Source organism: Equus quagga, chromosome 4, assembly GCF_021613505.1.
Source record: "Equus quagga isolate Etosha38 chromosome 4, UCLA_HA_Equagga_1.0, whole genome shotgun sequence".
Taxonomy (NCBI): domain Eukaryota; kingdom Metazoa; phylum Chordata; class Mammalia; order Perissodactyla; family Equidae; genus Equus; species Equus quagga.
This window is the reverse complement of record NC_060270.1, coordinates 28,850,396-28,877,894: the sequence shown is the minus strand read 5'-3', so window position 1 is coordinate 28,877,894 and position 27,499 is coordinate 28,850,396. Positions and strand designations below refer to the sequence as shown.

The 27,499-nt window shown below is 37.0% G+C and overlaps 1 protein-coding gene across 6 annotated transcripts in view; it reads right to left on the bottom strand.

Annotated features, from left to right (window-relative positions):
- The window catches only part of ATP13A3 (ATPase 13A3), an 82,894-nt gene that overhangs the window by 19,789 nt on the left and 35,606 nt on the right, over positions 1-27,499 (bottom strand). For all 6 annotated transcript variants that reach the window (XM_046659218.1, XM_046659216.1, XM_046659220.1 and 3 more), the window contains 20 exons: positions 27,016-27,147; positions 25,208-25,387; positions 24,908-25,065; positions 24,013-24,201; positions 22,060-22,121; positions 18,237-18,387; positions 15,923-16,039; positions 15,297-15,314; positions 15,044-15,197; positions 14,827-14,947; positions 11,665-11,789; positions 10,041-10,216; positions 9,388-9,510; positions 9,229-9,308; positions 8,570-8,612; positions 8,372-8,481; positions 7,975-8,071; positions 6,979-7,051; positions 5,197-5,374; positions 3,542-3,729 (listed from right to left, as the gene is read on the bottom strand). In XM_046659218.1, coding sequence (XP_046515174.1) covers positions 3,542-3,729; positions 5,197-5,374; positions 6,979-7,051; positions 7,975-8,071; positions 8,372-8,481; positions 8,570-8,612; positions 9,229-9,308; positions 9,388-9,510; positions 10,041-10,216; positions 11,665-11,789; positions 14,827-14,947; positions 15,044-15,197; positions 15,297-15,314; positions 15,923-16,039; positions 18,237-18,387; positions 22,060-22,121; positions 24,013-24,201; positions 24,908-25,065; positions 25,208-25,387; positions 27,016-27,147 — 2,475 coding nt within the window. The remainder of the gene's footprint in view (positions 1-3,541; positions 3,730-5,196; positions 5,375-6,978; positions 7,052-7,974; positions 8,072-8,371; positions 8,482-8,569; positions 8,613-9,228; positions 9,309-9,387; positions 9,511-10,040; positions 10,217-11,664; positions 11,790-14,826; positions 14,948-15,043; positions 15,198-15,296; positions 15,315-15,922; positions 16,040-18,236; positions 18,388-22,059; positions 22,122-24,012; positions 24,202-24,907; positions 25,066-25,207; positions 25,388-27,015; positions 27,148-27,499) is intronic.

Here is a 27,499-nt window from a genome sequence, read left to right as displayed (position 1 = left end):
CTCCTAGAGCCACCCCCTTTAAGGATCACACCTCTAAAACTCTGCCAAGATTTCCCTGTGAAGGAGAAAATAAACAATTGAATCTTTCCTTTGTTTAGCCAGGGGAGAAAAAGTGGCAATACTCAAAAGAATTTGACAGGGGAGGTGGAGGGCCGGCAGATTTATATAACCACCAAAGTGAAAAGATAATAAGGATTTCAACCAAGAATAGAAAAATCCGTTATTCATCCTAGAGAGGTGTGAGTTTCTAGTAGACGATGCTCTCAGCTCCTGGGCTCTCCCGGCATTGTCAGCAACTCCTCAGTAACCCTACTCAAGTGCAGCTAACACCCTTCAGCCTCAGCTATAGAAACAAATGCTGTGTTGGTGGTGCTTGGGGGCTAGGGGAGAACGTTCCTTCACTTAAAGATTTAGATTCTGTTTTAGATTCTGTCACAAAGCTTTGTGAATATGAACAAGTCATTCAGGGTCAAATTATTTTAACTATAAATTAGGGATATGCAGATCATGCAGAAAAGAGTAGATTTAAGCACTTAACATGCAAAGCAATATGTAAACTGAAGTTATTATTAAACATGTCTCAGCTTATGGCATCACAGATTTGTTGTTAATGATCTCAGATCCTTTTGACAGAACATGGCATCAAAATAAGGCACCATAGAGGATTTCGTTCATATTCCCCTTAGTTAAGCGACTCAAAAATAAAACCTACCATAAAGTAAATAAACCCACAGTACTCGTCTATGGCTCTGATATATTCCTCTCTCATTCCTTCCTTAAAATTACTAACTGGGATTTTCCAACATGTAACTACAAATTCCAAGTGTTTTTATTCCTAGCCCCCTTCCTCACTCAGTTACTTGTCTTTAAAAGGCCACCGTATCCTGCAGGGCCTTTAGGTATCTGCTCCAACCAATTCAGCCATGGCAGATGAACAGGGAAGAAACGCAAAGGCCCGAAATGGAGGCATGCTGGCAGTTCAGTAATCATGCCTTCAGAGACTCAGAGCACTTGGATTTCACAAGCAGTAAATTGTAGGGATCAAGTAAGAAATTGTAGCAAAAACTGAAGCCAAATGCCAGAAATCACATCTAGTTAAATGAGAGTGTAAGAATTAAGTCCATATCATCATGGCCCTTGAAACGACAGCATAGTCAAACAACAAAATATAACTGGGCTAAGCTAAAGTTGAAAATGGATAACCACTGACTGAAATTAGATTTTATTTAGAATCAAACTGAACCAGAAGAAAGCAAAAACCTCTGAAGACAATGCCTAAAATGCCTAACATTGAAATTACTTTTTAAAAATAATAATCTCAAGATAGATCTAATACATTACACTGTTTAGATATAGAGAACAGCAACTAGCAGGTCCTAACAAACAACAGTTAACTGTCTGTTCTGTAGGAGAAAACAAGAAGCTAATGTCAGCTCCACTGAAGCCTTAACCTTCCCCCATTCATTTCCATCTAGATTTACACTCGACACTGTATATTACTCCATACAGTTATACTTTATTTCTGTCTTTTCTTATTTTCTATTTTCCTTTCTTTACTTATCAGTAACAACTATATTCCAAGATTAGGGGACTCCAAAGACAGACAAAAAAACAAGCTGTGAAAACTAGCAAGATATGTATATGTTGACTTTATTATTTCTATCGTATTTTTCAGGAGACCTTTTATGACAGTATGCACTTCTGTTTATCCACTAACAGACATGCACAAGCTGCTTATAGTGAAGACAAAGGTTTTGTGGCTATATTTTTGCTAAAATATAATTTCTAAAACACGTTTTAAAAAAAATAGTCCAGTGATCAACAATAGAGTTTATTATTCAAGCCAATTTCAAAGTAAATGGAAATATAAAATAACCTGAATTTTTTTGAAGTTTTCCAAATAATAAAAAAGATGTATTTAAAAAACAGGCAACCAGGGCCAGCCCCGTGGCTGAGTGGTTAGGTTTGCACACTCCGCTTCGGCGGCCCAGGGTTTCACCAGTTTGGATTCTGGGCGCAGACATGGCACCAGTCATTACGCCACGCTGAGGCGGCGTCCCACATACCACAACTAGAAGGACCCACGACTAAAATATACAACTATGTACTTGGGGGATTTGGGGAGAAAAAGCAGAAAAAAAAAAAGAAGATTGACAACAGTTGTTAGCTCAGGTGCCAATCTTTAAAAAAAAAAAAAAAGCAAAACAGGCAACTAATAGTCTCTTTTTTCAATTGGAGAAGTATGGAGAGGGTGGATTTACTTAGATCTCTAAAATTAACTTTCCTGATGTGACTGTCTGGCTTACCAACCAGTCTGAACACCAGTTTTCTTTATGTAAACAAAGTATTATTCTTTGATAGATGTGTTAGCTACCCTTGGCATGCTCAATATTTCCTTGAAATTTAAAAATATTGAACTAAAAATAAACATGTATATCAACTTTAATGATTAAGTTCACCTCATAATAAGTTAACTTTAATTACGAAGTCTCTCACAAGTATATTGATAAACCTTGCAGGGAAAGCTTTCGTCCCACAGCAAAGTTCTAATATGGTTCTCAGTAACATAGCTTCTATTTGTTAGATAGGAAATATGAGTTCTTTTTAAAAGAGAAAAAGCAAAAACAGATTTCAGTATTATTGATACATATATTTGAACAGTCTTACCTGTCCAAAATAGAAAGTAATAAAACCTACAAGCCACATAGGGGAGAAGTAAAGAACAGATAAGGTAATGTACGTGAAATGCTTTGTAAACTCTAACTGACACAGAGATGCTAATAGCTGTTACTCCTACGACATACCGAAATCTGTGACCTGACACTTGCCAACCAGAACAGTGGCATTTCTCCACAACTACAACCAAAGAATAACTACTATTCATTCCAAGATACTGCAAAAGTCTAAAGTTCTATATGGAAAAAAATTAAGTTGTTCTAATATATTAATTAGTATATTCTCAATTTTTAAAAAACTGGCAATGTACATATAATAAATGATTTTTTCCCCCATAAACCTTAATTTTGATCAATCACAATGCTATCTCCTATTGCCATAGCAGACAATCTACATAGGCACAAGCCTCCATTCTACTGGCCCCTTCTGCAGTGGATGCAAAGGTGACAAAAATGAAGAATTCCAGGTGAATACAGGCTGTACCAGGGTCAAAAATGAGGAAAAGAGAGCTGGTGCTGTGCAGACCACCCAGAAGGAAAGTATGATACCCACTGTTCCAACTGAGGAAGCTCTGTTCCTGCTTCTAATTCTAACTCTCTCTGCAATGGGTTATAAAAATAAAAGTTGGAGCCAGAAGTAATAGGATGTGAAAACCAGGAATGTTTAGAACTAGTGGCTTTATTTTTAAACTTTAGGGTGGCAGCTACCATGAGAACAAAACAAGACAGGAAACATCTAAATCACTAGGTTTATTCTATTTGTGAAGATCTATTTTTCTTTGAAAGGACAGTTTTAATGCTACTCTTCTTACATTGTTTTTAAAGAAGGGAACCAGGACAGAAATCACAATAAATGGCAAACTTACAATTCTTGTAGCAAGGTTGCCTGAAGGGTTTTCCTTTCGAAAAGGCAATTGCCACTATGAGGTACTGAAAACTGGAGATAAAAAACACTGTGGTATTTTCATAATTTTGTATATTCCGTGAATCAATTTCGGTTTCATTGTACAAATCTGAAGAATTCCAATGTAGGCTTCTTGTTGTATTACAAGCACTAAAACACACAAAAAAATTTCACATTACTAAGCACAATACCCATTTCCCCAAAGAAACCAACCTTAACTGCCTTGAATCACTACCATAACGCACAGAGAAATAAGGTGCCGCTCACGGCCCGAGACCCAACAACATCAAGGTAAGCTACACAGAACAGGTAAGAGGGCAGAAGGGTTTTTTCTCTTTAGTCACACTCCAATCAGATAAAAAACTGGAAGAAACTTCATTAAGCAGTAAGCCCCTCTCACTTTTTTTTTTTCCTTTCTTCTTCTCCCCAAAGCCCCCCAGAACACAGTTGTACATGCTGGTTGTGAGTGCCTCTGGGTGTGCTACGTGGGACGCCGCCTCAGCACGGCTTGATGAGCGGTGCCAGGTCCGCTCTGACAGAAACTCCGGGCTGCTGAAACAGAGGGCGAGAACTAAACCACTCGGCCACGGGGCCGGCCCTGCCCCCTCACTTTATTAAACCCCCTTCACTTTTTAAATTTTTGCAGTAATTTCAGCATAGTAAAGATAAACAGACCTTGGGTTTGACCTTAGCTCTACCACTTTTTGGCTATAAGTGAGGAAATACTATTTAATTTCTGAGCCCATGTCTTAACCCCTAAGTGGATACCACCTGCTCCATCACAGGGTTCCTGTGGGGAATAAATAAGATGACTTGTGTAAATAACTGTCTAGAAAGCACCTGGCATTGAGATGGCCCTCAATGTCCTCGAGCTATGGCTCTCTCATCTACTTCCACGTGGGCAGGACTGTCAACCACGCGTAAGAACCAAGAATGAGAAGTGCTCAAGAGCCATTACTAAAACATCAACTACAATAAGCACAGGCAAGGGGTCCCAACATGTTACTTCGCTACAAATGAACTCTGGAAAGATTCTTGAAAACAATCCCCTCTATTCCTTTTCAGGTGCAGTATTTATATGTACATAAAAGCAAACAGCAATGCTAAGTTTCTTAAATTTTTAAAGGCAAATAATCTCCCTTAATCAAGTAAACTAAAAATAAATGTTTGCATCTGAAAACTTAATTCTACAAAATTACCTTAGTAAATAGCTTACATGTTTAGTTAATTAAAAAATAGGAGAAGCAGTTAGGACCTTTTTAAAATTTTAGGTTTTAAAATGTCATTTCCTAAACTAGGGCTAGAAAAGGTAGAAGCACAAACATTCTGGGTTTAGAAGAGGCTCTAGTGATTAATTTCAACTTTCTCATTTGACAGATTAGGAAAGCAAGGCTCAGGAGCAAAGTAAGAAACCAGCCCCATGTCCTCATCGTGGTAGTGATTATTAGGACCCTTCCTGACCATCTTCCTACATGACATAAAGTCAAATAGAGGCCAAATTTTTTAAGTACTTAATCAAGCTGCATGTAAACTTTTATATAAATTTTTAGACTTATTTTTATATGTGTATATGTTACACACATTCTACAAAATTTTAAAATAAATTAACCAACGTACTCTGATTGTGGATGCCATATTTCATACCAAGATTGCTCCTTGACCCAAAAAAATCCCAAAGATTGAAATCCAATGCTGATGATGATCTGAGACAAAACGGAGAAGAGAAGGGCCCCAGATATAAGACCTGAAGGTGGTCTTTGTGCCACAAGTTCCTTCCAGGCAGGATTTAAACTCACTATATTGAGAAGAAAAAGAGGAAAGGTTTGTATCTAAATTAATTTGTCACTATAAAATACATAATCAGATTCACTTAGGAACTTTAAAAAATCATCTAATAAATCTTTAATATGAAAAATGTCCCAAAACCAAGCCAGATATTATACATATTTAAATATTCTGTAAAAATTAACAGTTTAGGCTTTTCCAAAAATGCCTCATGAGTACTTTTTACAGTAATTTGTTGAAATTCAGAGGAAACACCACTACAAGTAAAAAGAATACTAAAGCATCTAAACTCTTAGATTAATCACCACCCTTACATGTATAAGTGAGAATTTATTTCTGAATCTTTAATCACAAAGCTACAACTAAAATTATACATATTTCTTCCTTTTAAGACGTTAACAGAAGTTTGAAGCTATATAAACATAACAGTGACATTAAACAAGGCTTTGATTGCTTATTGAGGTGGTGCCCACCAAGTTTCTCCACTGTAAAGTTTCTATTTTTCTTTCTGTAAAGAGGTGATTTATAAAAAGATATTGAGATTGTGTAAAAATCCCAGTCCTCATCAAACTTTCATTCACTAGTTTTAGTGACAACGGTCTAACTCAGTCACTCTCAGCCGTATCTGGAGATACTTTTGGTTGTCACACTGGGGAAGTGTTACTGGCAACTAGTTGGGCGGAGGCCAGAGATGCTGGTGAGCATCCTACAATGTCCCCCACAACAAAGAATTATCTGGCCTAAAATGTCAATAAGACCAGGGTCTTTTCATGGTCTAAGTCCATCATTCCTTCTATATTTACTAGTTAGCATTTTATTATAAGGAATAGCTTTCCCTTCTCTCCCAATTATTTATTTATTCATTTTCAGTATGGACTTAGGAATTTTTTTTTATTAGATGGGTCATATCTCATTACCATCATTATTTAATTTGATGTTAACCACCAATACTATAATAAACCAACATCTTGTGTTTCCTTATCTGATGTACCTAGAAGGACACAGCATCACTTCTGTGATATTCCTGCCAAGAATTCACAGCCTGCGTCTAATGAGAATACATCAGACAAACCCATATAACTGGTCTATCTTCTTTCATAAATGTTAACATCAAGAAGCCCTCCCAAAAAGGCTGATGTACTATTCTGCATTCAAGAAGACCAAAGAGACAGGATAACTAAACAAAGTCCATGAGCCTGGATTAGGTCCTGGACTAGGGAAAAAGATAGGTATAAAGGGCATTATTGGGACATACGACAGAACTTAAACATGGGCTGGGTTAGATAACAATGTATTGACGTCAAATTTCCTGATCTTTGTAACTGTGTTTAGTTATGTAAGAGAATGGCTTTATTTTTAAGCAATATATACTAAAATATTCAGAGGCAAAGAGGCATGATAACACAAACTTATTCTCAAATACTTCAGGAAAAAAATGGTGAGCGAACAATATAACAATTGGGGCAAAACATAAACAACTGATAATAAAAGAACATATTTACAGGGAATTTGGAGAGGTATACACTATGTTACAATTGTTGATGTAAATTTACCAAAGTTTAATAAGTCACATCAGAATTTCATATGCTTTGAAATCAGGAACAAAATACTCACTTGTAAATACCACTACCAAAATGATTGCCAGATCAATGAAGAGAAACTGGAAGTCTCCTAGGTTACTTAAGATCTACAGAAGTAATTTGCAAAACACAATTAGTTTTCAGGAACTATTTTTATACCATTTTCCCCAGGTTTTAGTATTTTTCCCCCCTGGTTTCAGTGTTTTTTCCCCCAATAATGACAACTTTAAAATGACACTTAGATCTGCTTAAAAACTGAACTACGTTTGCCTTTCAAATTAGTGAAATAACATATATTTGCAAATATTCAATTTAACATATTAATATAAAAGGCATCGCCGAAAAATTCATTCAATGAGAACCTTTTAAAAGTTTTTAAGCAAAACAAAAACACAAACTTTTACTCACAATATTGAACATTCTTAAAAATATGCATCTTGAAGCTTCCTTAATATCTAACACTATCCCTCCTGATACTTTCCACAAATGGTGAACAGGGACAGTTCACAAAGATTCCTTGGGATGTCACCAATGTTCACTGAGAGAAAAATCTAAAGTGAGATCCTGTCAATCATAAAATCCGATGAAGTACCTACGGACACCACCGTTTACACTTTTTCTCCAAAAGCATAAAATCCTATAAGTTATGGCTAAAACATCTTTTCTCATTCTGGGCCTTCCCTATAAATTTCTAGCACTTTGTAGCAAAGTTAACTGCAATTCTGAAATGTGTCACAGCCTGACGTTTTGAAGAGCTGTCAGAGAAAGACGTCCAACCTGCGCTAAAGGCAAAAAAAGAACACGACCAACTTACACTCACAAGGCTTCAGCCACAGTTGTTAGCCTTAAAGAAAACGTTATTCCAGATTAATGAGATTTTCAATCTGCTACTCAAAATACAGTAAAGGAAAACTTACACATGCTACTTATGTAATGGATGCACTCAAAATCAAACATAACACCTGCCCGATATCTTAATCTAAATCTCTTCACACCCAGCGGCATCCCTGAAGGCGCTGTCAGTACTCACGGAATACAGCAGTGTGACACTGAAGTACTGTATAATGCTGTACAGAGCCATGAACTTAAACACACAGAACGAAGTCATTAAAGCAGCCCGGCCTTCCCTGTAAAAGGAAATGTTGGCAGGTGAACAAAAGCACTTTAAACTCCCCCTCCAAACCACAATTCCATCTTGACAGGTGAACATAACATTCAGCAGCTACAACAAAGCACTTTTCTACCAAGAGAAATAGGCCAAAGCAGAAGTGGAAGAGATGAGCAGCAATCAATCTGTTGCGACTAAGTTACAAATCAAATATACTAATACAGCATTAAACAAATTCATATTACATTCTATGATAATTTTTTCCTATATTATTGAGCAAGCTTCCAAGAGATAATGGGAAATTTTCAATTTGTACTACCTGATAAGATTTGGCACGCAGGAAATACTAGGAGTTTTGGAGGTAAAGGGAGATGCCACCGAAGCCTCAAGCTCTGATAAGGAAATGCCTCCGTGTGCTTTCTTCAAAGCCTAATGGTTTGAAGAGGAAAACTGGTTAAGTTTTGTGAATGGGACTTAGGCTAGAGAAAGAACTAGAAACCACGAAAGCTATACTTACACCACAATCATTTGCACCATCACCGCACATCCCAACAAAGTAACTAAGAAATAAAAATTATGTTAAGATTGATTAATTTCTTAAAATACACAACATTTAACTTAAGATTTCTCCAATACAGTATTTTAAACAGCTAACTGACCAAGATTCCCCCAGTTTAACTAATGAATCTTATCATTACAATGACTACAGGAATGTTGCTTTGCAAATAGCACCAGCCTGCAAGTCAAATGACCTGGTTTATTGTCCTTTTTGTGTCACAAGATGGGCAAATCAGTTTATCACTTTTGACATCTCAATTTCCTAACCTCTAGAGCAAAGGACTTGGGCTGTATAGTCTTTAGAACAGTTACTTTTAGGGCTGTCAGTAAAGATTTCTCCTTTAAAAACCTGAAATAATTTTTTACTAAAACTATAAAGTTGCGTCCATCAAGCTGAGTGAATGAACTCTACACCCCATAGATATTACCTAGAAAAAGAATTGTTGATATTGTACTTCAGCTAAATCAATGAGCCCATGAGCCTTTTCTAAAGGGACACAAAGTTACCACCTATCTCATAGGTGATAATTATATATGCATGAAATAGTTACTTTTCTGGGTTTGAAAATGAAACTACAATTCATAAAAATTTTAAAAAACACCACCACAAATACTCACTCTACATTTTGCAATGCTTCTACTAACTGTGTCTTCTGATCAGGTGCCATACGAGCAAACACAGTGCCATGTAACATCAACTGGAAAAAATATGGATTTCTTTAAAATATTGTTCACAATGTATTCATGTGAACACATACATAAACCCAAATCACTAACCTTAGGAACAAGTTCTTGAAAATGCTCCAGTATCACTGCAAATGATTTTCCATTCATTGCAAAATGAAAACGAGTCACTTGCGGATCCTCTAAGCAATCATGGACCAATTTCATTGGAATATCCTGTGTATGAGACATTCAGAAGACTATTTAGGCAGCCAAACCAAGGAACACAATCCTACTTTAAATATGTTTGATCCAAAACTGAATTCTTTCATTTGATATTTTACACAAGACACTGAGGGTTTAATATTTATTGAAAGCAAAAGGAAATTCAATTTTAAGGTAATCTATCTATAATGTTTATCTAAAAAAAATTAAGGAAGGCTAAATAGCTTCAATTTGAAAAGATAACTGAGCTGAATATTATGGACCACTTGCATCATTTATCACTACTTTTAAAATAGGATAAATATTTGGGATTCTCATCCTTTAAAACTGTGCTTCTTGCATTTGGCTAAATATCAAAATTTAAACATTGAGATTCCTGGGCTTACCCCAGTCCTAATGAATCAGAATTTCTGAGGAGATGGCCCGGGGTTCTATTTTCATTTATTTTTTGTTTTGTTTTGTTTTAATGAACCACTTTTTATTTTTTTCAGGCTAAATTCAAACAAGCAAGCTTCAAAAGGGAAACCACAACTCGACAGTACCTCCGAGTCAATTGCTGACGAATTACTGCACTGTGGTAGGCTGTCTGCATAATGCCAGTTTATCTTGGCAACTTTCCCATCCCTTGGAGGTAATGCTTCAGCAATAATAACTTTATCCTGAGGTAGTATCATTCCACAGTCTCTGGCCACGGAGACAGCAGTCAACATGTTGTCACCTAATTTTCAAAATATTGAAAATACATGAAAATTAAAATGGAAACATGAACATATTAAACAAGTACTTACTGAGAATCTACTATAGCCCCCATGACTGGGCTGGGCAAAATGAAGATACTGTATGGTCATGCTCTTGGAGTTTAAAAACAACAAAATCAGGACACACTTACTAAAGGAAGCCTCAAAAAATTCAAGCACATGTACGCTAAATAGTCAGAACAGTCTCAACAACTTTAAAGCTGAATTCAATCTTAATCTTTTGAAGTCATACACTAGCAGTACCCACTCAACACCAGGGACAGCACGACATACAGAGGAGGTGCTCAATAAACAGCTGCTAAATAACCTAGGACTGAGTAGTGGTTTGTACAAGAATACTAGAGCGACATCACAGAAAAACAGAACTACAAAGGCAACATTACACAAAACAGAAAGATAAGCAACATTACAAGAATACAATCTTTACAAGTAAAGAGAAGCAAGGAAGACAACGTCTCAGTCACGAGAGGAAAGAACTGAGGAGAAGCACTGCAAGGACCAGATCAAGAGAAGAAAAAATAAACTTAGGGGAGAAACAGGCAAAGGTCTGGGGAGCCCATGGCTACCAGAACTGAAGGGCAATATTATTTCTTCCCCAATTCCCACACAGTATTTCCAAGGAGGTCTTCTCGTGACCAGACAGACCACCTTGGGACACAGAGCCATAGTCTGTCATGGCAGAAAGAGGGGCAGGGACACAGTGCTTTGAAGGGGGAGTCATTAGAACCAAGAACTGCTGGGATGCTAATAAGTTACTTACTTCAGCTACATGGTAATAAGGATGCTATAAGATGGATCTGAGTCTAAAACATAAAAAGTACACAGGCCTTTTCCACATACTTCTTACTGAATACATAAATTCCATAAAACGAATATCTGAAATCTGATTATTTGCTAAGGAAAAAATACTTAAGTGCTGCCACGATTTCACACAGCTAAGCCATGGAAATTATCTAATATTATCAGCAGTATAATAACACCAGGAGAATCACTTAGATGTAACAGTCAAAAAACAAAAACAAACAGTGGCTGTTTTCACTACTATACATTCAAGCAATGATAATAAACTATCTTATACACATAAATATAATTCTAACAGAGATCTATTAATCATTTTCCATGCATCTGGCATAGTTCTAAAAACTGCAGAAGACCCCAAATGGGTAAAACATACTTTTAACCCTCAAGAATCTTCTATTCTAGTAGAGAAAACAAATCTTCAAATGATCTCAAGAGTATTGCAAATTCACCTTACACTTTGGAAAAATATTCAGAGCTTAAATAGGACAACATAGGACGGAGTCACCAAATGATATGCTTTTATAAATAAATCATTCCTCAATATTATATAATTTGAACTCTTAAGAGTCACACTTCATTTTTTCTGTGTTGTTCTATAAAGTCTAACCTGTGACCATGACAGTGCGAATGTTGGCTTTATGCAAATTTTCAAGTACTGCAGGGGTTTCTTGCTTTAACTTGTTCTGCATTATAATTAAGCCCATAAAATCCATGTTGTTTTCAATGACATCTCTGCAGAAAAAAAAATTTTAACACATAATCGTTTAGTCAAGAGAACAGGTATGCTCACTCTATATTGATAAAACAATTTAAAAGTCATAAATTATATATTAAAACATTTTACATGCTGAATAAGCCATAAAAGTGTAAGTTTATGAGTTCAATATTTAAAAAACTTTAAATCTGGAAAAATAATTTCCAAAAAATACATTTTGAAATTAAATTTTACCCTTTGAAACATAGGAATATAAGGATCATTTAGAAATGTATAATTTTGCTAAGACACTGAACACTTCTAGTACTAAGGAATATTCATCTTGTATCCTACCCACAAAACGAATAAGCATAAATAAATCTATTCTCTACTGTCCCCCATACAGCATACCCTAATTTAAATGTTAAGAGAAAAGGAAAAATCTGTACCACAAGAACATTTGATACAGTTATACTGGATTCATTATCAAGTCTTTGATGAAATTGTATAAAACTCTTGGTCAAATTCTTGATCCTGGAAGTGTGATAGAAAAAGTATTAGCAGTATGACAATGAGATCTACTTGGGACCCGCAGATGGATCTTTTAGAATATTTATTAATATTCAATAGTTATCAAGATGTTATTCCTTCAAATAGTTGAATATCTACTATGCACCGAGTACTACACTAGTCCTTGGGAGGTCCAAGATAAACAGGCAAGATCTCTACTCTCAAGATGCTTTTGTGCGGAAACAGACATGCAAAGAGAGCATGCAAAAACAGTATGTGCTTCGGCACTATAATGGAGATGAAGCGTGTTCAGTGATGGCTGCGTTCTTAAATCTAAAGCTACCACAATTACATCACAGAAATCTTTTCTCAATGGAAAAAGGGAGCTCGAGGTTAGGGACCAAAATTTCAGACTTGCAGTAATCAAGTGGTTTTTCTACACAAAAACTCAACAATAAAGGTGCCTGAAGCATACAGCTATGAAACCTAAACATCTTTGAAATAAAATTTATTAACAATGGGTGGTACAGATATTAAAGACTAGTTAGGAAATTTCATACAAGCGATCTGCTGTTAGTAAAAGGAGAAACAAGCCTTGAAACCGGAAAATGCATTTCAAAGCACAAAGCTGTACCAATGTGAAACTACTGGGTCAAAAGCACTGCAGCCATTCTCCTATGAGGTACCAGTTTCTGGCTGCAGCTGGTTTCCTAACTCTCCTACGAATAATACAGGTCATGGAACTCTTGCCCTCTAATTAATGAATAGCACAATATTCAATTCAAGATACAAAGGTTCAAGCTGTAAGAGAAACCCCAAAACCTGTTCCTACAAGGCAGAAATGAAACACAGAGAAGGTCTCGGCTGAAGGATGAGGAAGGAGAGAGAGAGAAAAGTTGATAGGGAGGGATAGGGTACTCTGGGCAGAAGGAACAGCCTATCCAAGGGCATGAGAGGATGTATGAATGTGGCAGGCTCAAGAATTACAGGCAATTCAATAGTCTTTAAGGGGGCAAATGGCCAAAGGTGAAGCTGTAGAGAAAGGAGCCTAATGCGCCCTTCGTAGGAATTAGGATATACTATTTTATATCAGCGGCTCCCAATCATGCATATGCATCAGATCATTTGATTATTACTTTTTGTTTTTAAATGTTTATGCTTAGATCACATCCCCAAATATTCTGTTTTAATAATGTAGTTTTTCCTTTTAGTTATTTGGCTATCCTCTCCACTCCTTTAGTTTTCATTCAGAAAAACAGGATTGTACTACAAACACTGTCCGACTATTTGCACTTATTATCCAGGCACATCAGAGTAATTAACAGAAGTATTAATAGTCCATAATTTAACCATTGCCCTCTTGGTGAATATTATGTTATTTACACTATTTTAATATAATCTTATGCTCACACAGAAATAGTTCTTTAGGCTGAATTCCTAGAACTGCACTTGATGGGTCAAATCGTACATGCAAATTTAAATGCTGACAGGTACTACACAGGATCTTCACGAATTCACAATATTGTAGTAGCAACACATTGTTAAAATGTTCTCAAATCTTCACTAACACTTGGCATTACCAATCTTTTCAATTTTGCCAACCTTAGGGGAGAAGTGACATCTCATTGTGGTTTTATTTTGTAGTTCCCCAAGAACTGAAGTGTCCTATCATTTTCATGTGTTCACTGGCCACTTCTTACATCTTTTTCTAATACTGATCTGTTTGTATCATTTGCTCTTTACTAACAACACATGTTTTGCTTTCTCTTTCCTAATGTATATCACTGGGTGTGAACTCCAGTAGGTGATGGAGAGCCATTTGTAAGAATTCCAGGTAGGAGACCGGTATTAGATCCGAAGTTAAAAAGCTCTCTCTGGAGACGGTGTGGAACACAGATCACAGACAGGAAAGACTGGAGAAAAGAGCCGAGTCCCTGAGTTGGAGACAACGGCAGTGGGGATGGAGGAAGAGAAGGCAACTTGACAGGCAGAATCAGCAGGACACCAATGAATATTCCTTTGTGCTTACAAAATGCTAGGTACACCATGAAATATTCTTAAACAAAAACATAATCCTCAAAGGATAGGTCTGTATTAGTTACAGTCAAAGTGACAATCCTTGAATGTGAAACCCGTATCTATATATGGAACTAAATGTGACATTAGTAATGCCATCTGATTGGGAGCGCACTATAGCTATTGGTTATTGTGACTCATGATTCTCTGACCAAATTAGTACATGGTTCTAACCACTGGGTAAAAGCAAGTTGATCATTTACAAAAAATAAACTGCAGAATTATGTTTACCAAAATATAATTATGTTCCTAGAGCACACCCGACACATAGCAGGCACTTGGTAAGTATTTAACAAATGAACTGAAAATAGTTCCAACGAGTTGTACTTTTATTTAGATCACCTAAAACAAACATTATGCTAGGTATATTTGCATACATTCAATAAATATTTAATCAATACCCAACTACATACAAATTATTTTACATGACTTACATACACATAAATGATGCATTATTGGAACTGTAGAAAAACCATTCATAAACCTTACCTGGCAATATTCTGTATTTTATGCCATGTCAGTTTTGCCTCCAACTTTCTGTGTGCAAGAGCAATCACACGGAACCCTTGTTTAGTATAATCTTCTAAAACACTTTCAAAGTCAGCAGGAACTTTTTAAAAGGAAAAAATAATAGTCATTGTAAGAACTGCTGATACAAGCTTACACAAATACCAGAAATTCATTCAAAGCCTGGCTGTTTCCTCACCTGTTTCAGGTTTACAAAGACTGGCAATGACCTCAGGTGCTCCTTTCACGTAGGCATCCATTTTCCTATCCCCCAGCACCCTTGCAACCACACTCATACGTTGCAAAGCAGAAGAAAACGGGAACTGGCGGACAATTCCTATCTCATAAATGGCCTATATGATTTCAAAAGATGCACAACGCATTTATTATTCTTTAAGAATTAAAACAAATATACTTAGGTAACAAGTAAACATTCTTCATTCTTCACTTACTGGAAGTTCAAACAGCTCCTAAAAACAAAATAAAACAAAAAGAATAAAGAAATAGTACAGATTAAGTCCATTAACATATCCAAGTTTTTTTAAAAAAAAATTTTCCTATACATCCACAAAACATTACTTGGAAAACAGCAAGAAACTCTGATTATTTGAAAGTTGGGTTTCCAGACTGGTTCTCTACTACCTCCCATTTTTAAGAAGTAAATTCCTGAATAGTTTCAAATATTCTGCTATCCTAAAAATATTAACATATTAAGTACTAAATAAACTAAGAGGAACATATAAATGTTCACCTAAGAATAAAGCCTTTCACATATTCTTTTTATTAAATTCTAGGAATACAGATGCAATTTAAAAGGACTGATCACCATGTAGCTAAATCGCAAGGCACGAAGCTGCTTAGCAAATAGAAGGAAAAGTAATGGTACTGAGAATTAAACTTCAATGTTCTACAAAGAATGTCTGCAACACATCAGGTACAGTTTCTGATAGATGCAGTTAAAATATTCATATCTGCATAAGAGTTAAATAAAGGACACGTGACTTCATATTCTACCAACACTTCACACTGAAGATTAACCATGAGCACCGACAGTATCCAGCTTAAAATGTTTTCACACCATTTCTTGGTTTCCTGCAGGTGCAGATTCAGGAAGCAGCTGTTTCGGAGGACGAACCACAGTGGGCATAATTCGATTATGAAGTGCTGTTTCCTCTTCAGTTGCTTCTTCCAGAATCTGAAAGGAAAATATTCAACACGTTGCTTCATAAAATTCAATTCATTGGTTCCATTTTTAAATGAAACATTATGGCTATCCTTAGCGAAGTAAAAAAATCAGTGTCCAAGGAATAAATGAGCACTATCGATCATTAATAAAGTGAAACAAAATATAAACAAAACTAGTTAAAGTCCTAGCAACTCATGGGAGAGGGGAGACAGAGCTTAGAAGCAGGGTAAGGAAATGGAGAGAATTTTCCCTGAGTCGGTTCTACAACCTGGTGGGTTTAGAGACTAGTTCTGCAAAAAAACCCAGAAGGCTCTTGCAGTTCCAAAAATTTTCAGTCTATCATCCGGGGCTTCCTTTCTGCTAAGAGGAGAGGCCTCAGAAGCATATGGAGCTCAGATAGGGTTAGTAGAACCACTGGGTCAAGAACCCACTAAGGTACGATGATGCGAATTTAGCGTTTCAGCCTGAACACTTCTGGTTAGGATACTACTACCCTAACCGCTTGAAATTTAATTTAAAAACACGTTTCTTGGTAAAAAAAAAAAATAATAATAATTCAAACAAAAATTTGCATTAAATACACGTACATGAGAAAAATAAACTAATTTGACTCTACAAGTGGAGGAATCAATCAATCAATGGGAAAATGATGGGGAAGGGAACTGTGTCCAAATAACCAATTTCCTAGAATTCTAAGACATATTTTAACATCTCTGAAATTGGGATGTATCTTATATGGTAATAATTACATCAAATAACAGTAGTGCCTGGTATGTGAAAACACTCCATTGATAATTTGTGGTAAGACCAAGCATCAAAGCATCCCAGAGACAAGAAAACACACTAGTGTACAAACTCACTGATTTAACCCATTTTTAAAAGATCCAGACAGAACAGTAAACCTACTGAAAATCTATTCAGTTGGAGAGATGCTTTAGAGAACATCAAAGATGAATCAGCCCTATCGTGCTTTATGCTCTATAAATGAAGTGGGCCTACTTTTGGGAATTAAGCTTGACGAGTGTTTATTGTGAGCTTTCAAAAGATGGCAGAGCACTTCTCCATTCATTTGTTTCCCTTTTTTAGCATATTAGCAAAACACCCAAAAAAAGAGAAATATATCTGTAAAAGTAAACAGAAAGGAAAGCAAGGAGAGGGGATTCAAATATGAAGACAAAAGGCAAACTGAAACATACTGATGGATGCAGCCATGAAGGAACATGAGCCCAGAATAGAGACAAGATGACACACAGGCGAAGCACAGTTCTCATTAGCCAGAATAGCTGAGCTAAGCAAAAAAACAAACCCAAAACCAGGAGTCATTCTCTAGAGACAGGAACGATCTGTCTGAGAGGAGGAGGGCTGTTATGAGTCAGCACTCCAGAGCAGAGCTCTGCTCGTGCAGCACTGTGAAGCAGAAAGAACAGCAACCTGAAGACGAACTCTGCTCCTCTGAAACTGAAGGACACCTGCTGATGAGAGCCCACTCGACAAAACAGACTAATAGACGTATGGGCAAGGATGAAAACCTCACTGCAGCTATCCAGACCACCAAGATGTACACTGAAAACCAAAAGCATGAAGGAGAAAGCCCAAGTGTAGGGAGGGGAAAAAAACTGACCCAGAGAAAATAAAAAATTCAGAAGGCAGAAGGGAACTTTAAAAACAAACTATTATTGCATCTATAAAAGAAGAATTGAATGTGGTAAAATGCTAACAACCACAGAACACAAGCAAGTACTCAGAAACTAGAAATGATCAACAGCAAAACAAACAGAAGGAAGTTGTAAACACACGTGTGTGTGTGTGTGTGTGTGTGTACAGGAAGTAGGAGAGGACGACAAAAGAACATTGAAGACATGTGACTACTCCATACTCCCTACCTGTGGTGGTGCTAAAGATCATCTTACTGACTCAGGCCCACTGCCCCGCGTTGCTGATAGCTGGTTTCACTTATAAAGATAGAGCAGGGCCTGAGCAGGTCATCCTCTATTAAAGGTGTTTAAATGAGTCAATTTAACTAAAACGGACATTTTTTTTACACAAGTAGAAATCTCTCTCCAGTGACATATCTTTAGAAATTACATAGCTCCTTTTATGTACAAGACAGACTATCGTCAAAACAACTAGCAGAAATAATCCTTCTGCGAGGTAATTTTTACTATATTTTCTTAAAGTTACTTGTGCTTTAAAATATTGAACTTACCCATCCAATGGCTTCAAACATTTTCAAATCAAGTGGATCACCAGAAAGTACTCCTTCAATTTTTGTGAGTGAATGACAAGTAGCCATACAAGCAACAAACTGCGACTTTACCAACATCTCATTGCAAATGTTTTCTTCCGGCAAAAGAAATCTAAACAGAAAATGCACTGAATGAGATTCCTAAGTCCCAAGACTCAAGACAATATTCTAACAATATTCAGGTTTTGTCATTTCAAAAATGACAAAAAAAAAAAAGTCTGCATTTTTGCAAATTCATTTTCACTATAGTTTTGGCATTCAAAAACAGTTACTTCCATGAAAATTATACATGACCAAAATGCAATACTATTTTAGATTCTGAATAACTAAGCCAGACATAGCAATATAGAAAATACTAGATACTAAATAATAATTAAAACTCCTGCCTATGGACAGATTGCAGATTGGAATATGTAAAAACTCTCTTGTAAAAACATAAAATTAATGTGTGACACAATCTTTTAAACGCAAAACTGTGCTCACAAGAAAGAAAGGGAAAGTTTGGAGTGCCAGAAATAGAGAAAAAGGAAACCCAGAGGGGTATGGACCTGAGTAGATGCTGTGACTGCCCCCGGGGAGAAGGGAGAAGGGAGGGAGCCACCTCAGTACCTGAGGACTTGTGTTTTAATACCCACACAGGAACGGGAGGCAGAGTCTTGGCCACAGACAAAAAAAGAAACCGAGAGCATGCCTCAGCCCCAAGACAGCTGGTGCCCTTTAGGGGCTGCATCCTCAGGGAAAGAGTGTACTAGAAAAACCCACCCACAGACCCAAAGGCATAACTAAGAATAAGCTTCTCTCTTTTTCCCCCACCCAAAGTTCAAGAAAAGAGTTAATATCTACACAATGTTTACTATGCACTAGGCACTAACTTTAAACATATTTGACTCATCTCATCTCCACACCACAGGAAGGTGTTTTATTATCCCCATTTTATAGATGAGCAAACTAAAGCAGAGGGGTTAAGTGACTTGTCAAGGTTACACAGCACATAAGTGGCAGAGCAAGGATTCAAACACAGGCGGTCTGGTTTCAGAGCCTAAACTTGGAACCACCACACTACTGAGGATGAGGTTTGGGTTAGAACATATGCCACTGCCTGGTCCAGAAATCCCCCAAGTTATGACAGTAACTTATATCTTGTCTGGCACCACTGATACTGCTCTTGGCTCCTACAACACAGCCACAACGGAGTCTCACAGAAAAATCCTGCTAAGGACGAGTCCATAATTTAAAAACACACCAGGAGGGCTGGCCCCGTGGCCGAGTGGTTAAGTTCGCGCGCTCCGCTGCAGGCGGCCCAGTGTTTCGTTGGTTCGAATCCTGGGCGCGGACATGGCACTGCTCATCAGACCACGCTGAGGCAGCGTCCCACATGCCACAACTAGAAGGACCCACAATGAAGAATATACAACTATGTACTGGGGGGCTTTGGGGAGAAAAAGGAAAAATATAAAATCTTAAAAAAAAAAAAAAAAACACACCAGGAAACAATTCTCACAAGTCAACAGACACAACAAAGACAGAATTAGAATCCCATAAATTTGAGATAAGAGAATGGCAATCTGAAAGAATGCAAAAAAGGGCATTTTTAAATTAAAGACTTAGAAAAAGAACAAGACACCATAGGGAGAGAGGGGGAGAGGCAGATTTGGAAAGAACCAAATGAAATTTCTTGTCCAACATATGGTTAAGATTCCCAAATGAAGAAAAAACAAACAAGGAGGGATAGGCCATAAAGGAACAGAAAGATGCTGAGAAATTTCCAGAATTTATGAAAAGCATGAATCCTTGGACTCAAGAAGCAAAATGAGTCCTGCACAAACAAATAAAAAGATCATGGTGAAAATACAGAAATCAAGGATAAAGAAGTATTTCTGAATCAACAAAGGAGAGAAGAGATTAATAAAGAAACTAAGACTTCTCAACAGCAGTACCAAAAGAGCCAGGAGAAATGGAATCAGACTTTCAAAGCACTGAGAGAACACAGCTGTCGACCTAGAAATCCATACAGTCACACCGTCACGCGAGAGTGACAGCGAAACAAAGGATCACTAATGAACGTAGTTCAAGACGGCAATTTAATCCAGAAGAATGGGATGCTAGAAGCAATGGTTAGCAAAGATATTCGAAAACCTAGGTAAATCTTAGCAGGCAGATTGCATAAAATATTATGCAACAAATACATACAAGAAGGGAGGGGAATAATCAAAGTACAAGTATTCTATAGTCCATGGGGTCTTTTTGGGTTAAGAAACTAATAAAGATACCTATGAACTTCAGACTCTAAATATGACTATTAATAATTTAAGGACAAGTAGTAAAAAGATTAGAATGTATAAATTCTGAGAAAATAGGAGAGATAAATATGAGAAAACGTGTGTGTGCACTGAGGTGAAGGATGGTAGAAATAATTTCAAATGTATCTGAAATCAAAATAAATGTGAGCATAATGGCACATAAAGACTGCACAGTAAAAAGATGGAAGATACACTAGCAAACATTGGGCAAAAGAAAACTGGTGTGTAACTATGTAAGTATTAGGTGAAACAGAATTTCAGGCAAGATGCACTATTACAGATAAATAAGGTCATAATGTGACAAACTGTTTACCAAGAAGACGTAACAACTTTGGTATTACATGAGCCAAACAATAGTCTCTCAAATTATATAAACCAAAATCCCGTTAACTTTTGAGAGAAAAAAATGACACAAACACAACTACAGCAGAAACACTTCTAAGCATCAAAAGACAACAAAAACAAAGTAAAAGATCAGAGAAGAGTGGAATATTTCTGCAGAGCAGTGTACTGAAAAAGATTACCATTCAGAAAATACAAAGGACTTCTAACAAATGAATAAGATAAAGACTAACAATACAACAGAAAAATCAGGATTTAAACTGACAATACACAAAGAATGCCAAATGACCCTCCTTGCAAAAATGTGAAAATGTGCTCAGCTTTATAAAGAATGAGGAAACTGCAAATAAAGCCACAATGAAATACCATCCATTTCATATCCATCCATTTGGCAAAAATAAGAAGTCAGACAATACCAAGTTTGGCAAGGATGTGGAGCAACAGGCCCTCGTACAGAAGCACTGAGGGCGAGAGTGTGGGCCAGCACCCTCACTCAGAGGGCAGGCAGGCAATGCTGTTACCGCTGCAGCCACGCATGTGCTCTTTAACCCAGCACGGACGCTCTGAAGATGCTAGCTTCCTAAAACTCAACCACATGCTCACAAGGACTCGTGTATAAGAATTTTAACTGCAGCACTGTTTGTGAAAACGGAGGGGAAAAGGGAGAAAAAAAATGAAACTGTCCCTTAGTAGAAAAACAGATATTATGGTTTAATAATACAATGGAATACCAAACAACAGTTACGATTAATAACTTAGATCTATATTTATCAACATGGATAAATCTTGAAAACAATATTCAGAGGCAAAAAAGCAGCAAAAACATATGTACAGTACATCAGTTGTGTATATTTATTTATAGATGAACATATACGTAGTGAGAACATAAAAACATGCAAATAATAGAACACAACTTCAGAATGATGGTAGGGAAGGATAAAGGGATAGATTAAGACTTTACAACATCTGTAATATTTTAAATCTTTTGAGAGAGATCTGAACCAAATATGGCAAAACGGCAACAGCTTAATCTTGGTGGTGGATACACAGCTGTATGTTACGACTTTCTATATGTTTGAATGTTTCATATATGAAAATATTTATTAAAAATTAACTAATGATCAAATCTAACTAATATTTACCGTGTGTTTTCCACTCGCCGGATCCCCCAAAGATCTAAACCATCTTCAGTAAGAGTTCCAGTCTGGAAAATAAGCACACATGTACAAAGTATGGACAATGCCCCCAAAAACAAAAATCATGAAAAGCTATGCCACATAAAAACAATGGAGTACTATAAAGCTATAAAAAAGGGAAACAAGATCTCTGTACATACTGTGATAGAAGTACCTTCTATCACAAATAGACAAGGTGAGGAAAAGGGATTAGAATATTCCTTACAGCATGGTTCTTGCCTGTGTGTGTGTGTGTGGGTGGGTGGGTGTGTATGTGTGCGGGTGGGGGTGTGTGTGTGTGTGTGGGTGGGTGGGTGTGGGTGGTGGTGGCGGTGGGGAGGGGGTATATGTGTAGACTATATATTTCTGTGCTTATATTATTTAAAACAGTAGAATGATACACCATCAACCTATGAATCAATACAGGAGCCTATACGGGAGGGAGGGATTAGGGCATAGGGAGACAAAAAGGGAAGAGGAACAAGTTAAATGACATCAGGAGAAAGGAATCAGCCAAATTCAGGACATAAATGACCTGGTTTCTTCAGTAAGATAATTGGGGATGAGGGGTAATAAAAGCAACTGTTACAGAGTAATTAAAACCTTATTTGGATTCTGACAAAAACAAATTGTAAAAATTCTGGCACTTTTTTGAGAAAGGCAGGGAAATCTGAATATGAACTGGACCTTAGATAACACTACGGAACTGTTAATTTTAAGCGTAGTAAGCAGTGATGATACTGTGGTATTGTTTTTTCCAAACATCTTCCAGGGTGAAATAACATGTCTGATGCTGCTGCCTTCAAAACAAGGCGGTAGATGTGGTAAGACTACAAAATGTTGGTAACTGTTAAAGCTGGGTAATGGCTAAGTGAGGGCTTTTACACTTTTATCTTCTCTCCACTTTTACGTTTGTTTAAAATTTTAATAATAGCGTTTCCAAAAAAGACAAGCATAAGTGAAATTTTCTGAACAGAAAAATATGAAATATAGTTTCGAGATATGACCCCTTTTTTTGCTTTTTACAAAATGTCTCACATTTTTTTCTTTAATAGTGAAGATACACAAAAATCAAATTCTTATCATTATCAGTTACCCACAAGAGCTTGATGGAAGATTTTTTGGCCAAGATTTAATTCTCAAAATAAAACTTAGGAAAACTAACTTCAGCTGAGGAAAGGAAAACTGTAAGAGGCAAGGTATATTTCACACAGATACAGAATTTGTCATTTTTACATAAAATTGCAAAATTACTGACCATCATAATTCTGAAACATATTCAATAAAATCAGAGCAAAAACTAAACGTTCTTTATAGGAATAAAATTCCAGTAAATATACCTGTATGGGGCTTATTCTGTTAAAAACATTAAAGATCAGATAATCTTTACTATAAGTCATAATTCTAGATTTGAATGATTGGGCAAATAAGCATATTTGGGCAAATAAACAATATCCAAAGTAGTAAAAATTGAAAAAAATAGCAAGAAGAAATATACAAAAATGATGCATTCAGGGGTCGGCCCAGTGGCACAGCGGTTACATTCGCACGTTCCACTTCAGCGGCCCAGGGTTCGCCGGTTCAGATCTCAGGTGTGGACACGGCACCGCTTGGCAAGCCATGCCGTGGTAGGCGTCTCACATATAAAGTAGAGGAAGATGGGCAGATGTTAGCTCAGGGCCTGTCTTCCTCAAAAAAAAAAAAAAAGGCAGAGAGAAGGATTGGCAGCAGATGTTAGCTCAGGGCTAATCTTCCTCAAAAAAAAAAAAATGCATTCACCAAATAAGTTGAACAAGAAGAAAATCAGAGAAACATTAAAAAATGTGTGCCAATTAGTTGATAAAGAATATAGAAAACATTAATCTAAATATTTAAAAGCTGCAAAGTAACCTTTGAGAATGATTATGAAACTGAACCAACCTTGTCAAAGCAAACAAGATTCAGCTGTCCACAGATATTTATCCTTTGGGGACTGATACAGAAGATACCAACTTTTTTCAGTCTTCTTTGGGCATACACGATCCCAGCAGTCAATGCAGCAGGAAGTGCAGGTGGTACAGTAATTGTAATGATATCAAGAGACTCAACAATTATTGCCCTAACTTCTACCTACAATTAACAAAAAGAAACATCAGACCCCCAATATTAAATATTTACTAATCTAACGTGGGTATTTCTTTAGTGAAAAATCTATAAACCATTTCCAATTTTAAAAGTGTGTACATATATACATCTATTAACCATTTATAATTTTTTTCCTTTTAGAGATTCTGAAAAACAGGAAGCTCAGTGAATCATCAATGGATGGCAGAATGACAGCTACTTTTAAAGGAAACTCATTTTAATAGCTCTGCATACTTCATACAACACACTTCAGAGTTCAACAAACATCTGTCAGATACAGACTCTTACTACAAGCCCCATACTGTGCCAGTCTCTACAGGGGACAGAAAAGAGAAATTTGACAAGGTCCCTTAGAAATACCTTCAATTAAGTAATCACAAATAATTTTAATGCTGTATATCCCAGAGGTTAAAAAAAGAGAAAACAAAGCTTTGGGTGAGTATGTGGTCATCCCTCCCTTTAAGTCACAAGGAAGCAAGTAAAAGACCGTCTAAACCAGAGCCGTCCAAAAGAACTTTCTGCTATGATGCGGATGCTCTATATCTGTACTTCCTAGCATACCATCTCATACGACTTTCTTAAGGTAAAATTAATTAAAATTTTAGTTCCTCAGTCTCACTAGCCACATTTCAAACCCTGGACAGGCACACGTGATAAGAATCAAACCCTATTAAGAGTCCCACGCACAAACCTCATTTAAAATGTTATTGATGATAGTGTAGATGAACCCAACGCCAGCCACCGCCACAAGACACAGTAGAAATAAGTAGGCATCTCTGTAGAGTTTAAAATCAGTTGGTTTGGGATACAATATGGAACGAACAAGCTGTCCCTTGGAAGTACTATATCCTTTAAGAAGAAAATTAAAGAAGAAAATGACCATATTTTTATAAGAAAATGAGAATTACATCCCAAAACAGAATCTCTTTTTAAACATTTAGGAGGCATCAAATATGGTAAACCATGCAAGCAGAAATTAAATGATTTCTACCTGTTCTAACTACTATGGCCTTGACAAACTCTCCAGTGTAGAAACGAGTTTGAATAACAGTAGTTCCACAAAACAAAGTGTGTCGTCTATGTATTTCCGGACTATATAATTCATCTCCCGTTCCTTTTAGGTCCACTGAAGGATTTGGCAAATTAGTCTTTGTCACTGGAACACTTTCTCCTTTTAAAAAAAAAAATCATAAATTAAAGCACAGGAATCAGCATCTAAAACACAAATCTTTTTTTTTCTTTTTGGTCAGGAAGACTGGCCCTGAGCTAACATCTGTTGCCAAACATCATCTTTTTTGCTTGAGGAAGACTGTGGCTAACATCTGCGGCAATCTTCCTCTATTTCGTATGTGGGACACTGCCACAGCATGGCTTGATGAGTGGTGCATAGGTCCGCACCCCAGATCCAAACCCGCAAACCCCAGGCCGCCAAAGTGGAGCACACAAACTTAACCACTACACCACTGGGCCAGCCCCTAAGGCATAAATCTTGAATGGTTAAATATCCTAAATGTTACCATATTGCTTATAATATTATTAAGAAGTCTAATGTGGATAACACAGCTTCATCTAGAGCTTTTTGTCTACCAACTTCCTTATCCCAAAATATCAAATCTTGTCTCCCACAATAATTCCTGAAAGTGATCTGTGACTCAAAGGTAACCACTAGGAGATGACTGTGTCAGGTTTCAAATAAGACGACCAGGCAGCAGCCAGAGCCCCAGCACCTGTTCTCTCCTCCCTGAGACCTGAACTGGAATGCACTCATCAACCTCAAGCACACACAGGGATGTGAAGACCTACTCCTAATCCCCACTACACAGACACACCCAGACACACACAGGGAGAGAAGACCGAGGAGGATGCGAGTTCTCTCAAACAGTAACTGCCAAATTCTTTTTAGCACTGAACTTTAATTCCCTGCAGCATTCACACTTCCTGCTTCAAAGGCAGTGAGTATGTGGGGCTATTTTGTTTGTGAGGGTGTTTTAAGACACACTTTTCTTCGCAGTTCAAAAATGTATTACACAGGACTCACTTTCTTGCCAGACTGACTATGACAATAAAAAAAGTTCATGTGATAAAAATATATAAAGCTCTACCTCCAGATTGTGAATTTTCAAAAGGGAGTCATTTTAAAGTCAACTTCTCCTCAGTTTAATAAAAATATGAAATCTTTACTCCCACTTTTTACATATCAAATAGGAAACTAAATACACTGCATTATCTGCGGGCAAAGGACTTGTTTCCTCTTCCTTCACTATAAAGCAAGTCCTCATGTCACAAGAGTGGCCAGAAGCAGACCAAGACACACAGGAAATACCAGCATAGTGATTTAGTACCACAGCTAAGCACAATGCAGAATCTGGTCCCCTCAAAGACAATCTTCAGGGGCCAGCCCTGTGGCCAAGTGGTTAAGTTCGCATGCTCGTGTCGGCAGCCCAGGGTTTCGCTGGGTCGGATCCTGGGCGCAGACACGGCACCACTCGTCAGAGAATGTTGAGGTGGCGTCCCACATGCCGCAACTAGAGGGACCCACAACTAGAATATACAACTATGTACTGGGGGAATTTGGGGAGAAAAAACAGAAAAAGAAAAAAACAAAGATGACTGGCAACAGTTGTTAGCTCAGGTGCCAATCTTTAAAAAAAATAATAATCTTCAATATCCATCACATTCATGACATTCACAACTAAAGGATACAAACAGCAAAGCTAATTTCAAAACAGCTTAATCAGTAAGTACTTACTTAATATTAGAAACAACTCAACCAATTTTTACATATGTGATTGAGTTTACCTGTTAGCATGCTTTCATTTACAATGCAAGTACCATTAATAAGTACTGCATCACAAGGCATGACTATCCCATTCAGTGGAATGATCATGACATCTCCCGGCACAAGGTCTGTAGAAAAGATCTCTTCTGCTTCTGGATTCAAAGAAAGAAAAAGCAAAGTCTGAAAAGAACGTTCTTTAACTTGGAATAGAAATATAGCAAACAAAAGAACTCTCCAAAGGTCATCTGATCTCCACAAGAAGTTAAAAACATAATGGAGTTACGGAGGGAAACCCTAATAAATGAAGAGTTTCGACGAATAAGATTATTACTCCTTAGGTTATCAAAACACAATGTTTAAGTCTGTCAGCTAGCTGGTCCCCTGACAGACCAACCAACTGCGCACGGGTGGTGCCAAGTGCTTTCTGACCAAACAGGTGGGTGGTTGGGCTTCAACACTCATTGCAATGGTTGATGATCGAGTTCAGCTATCAGCCCATTCTTA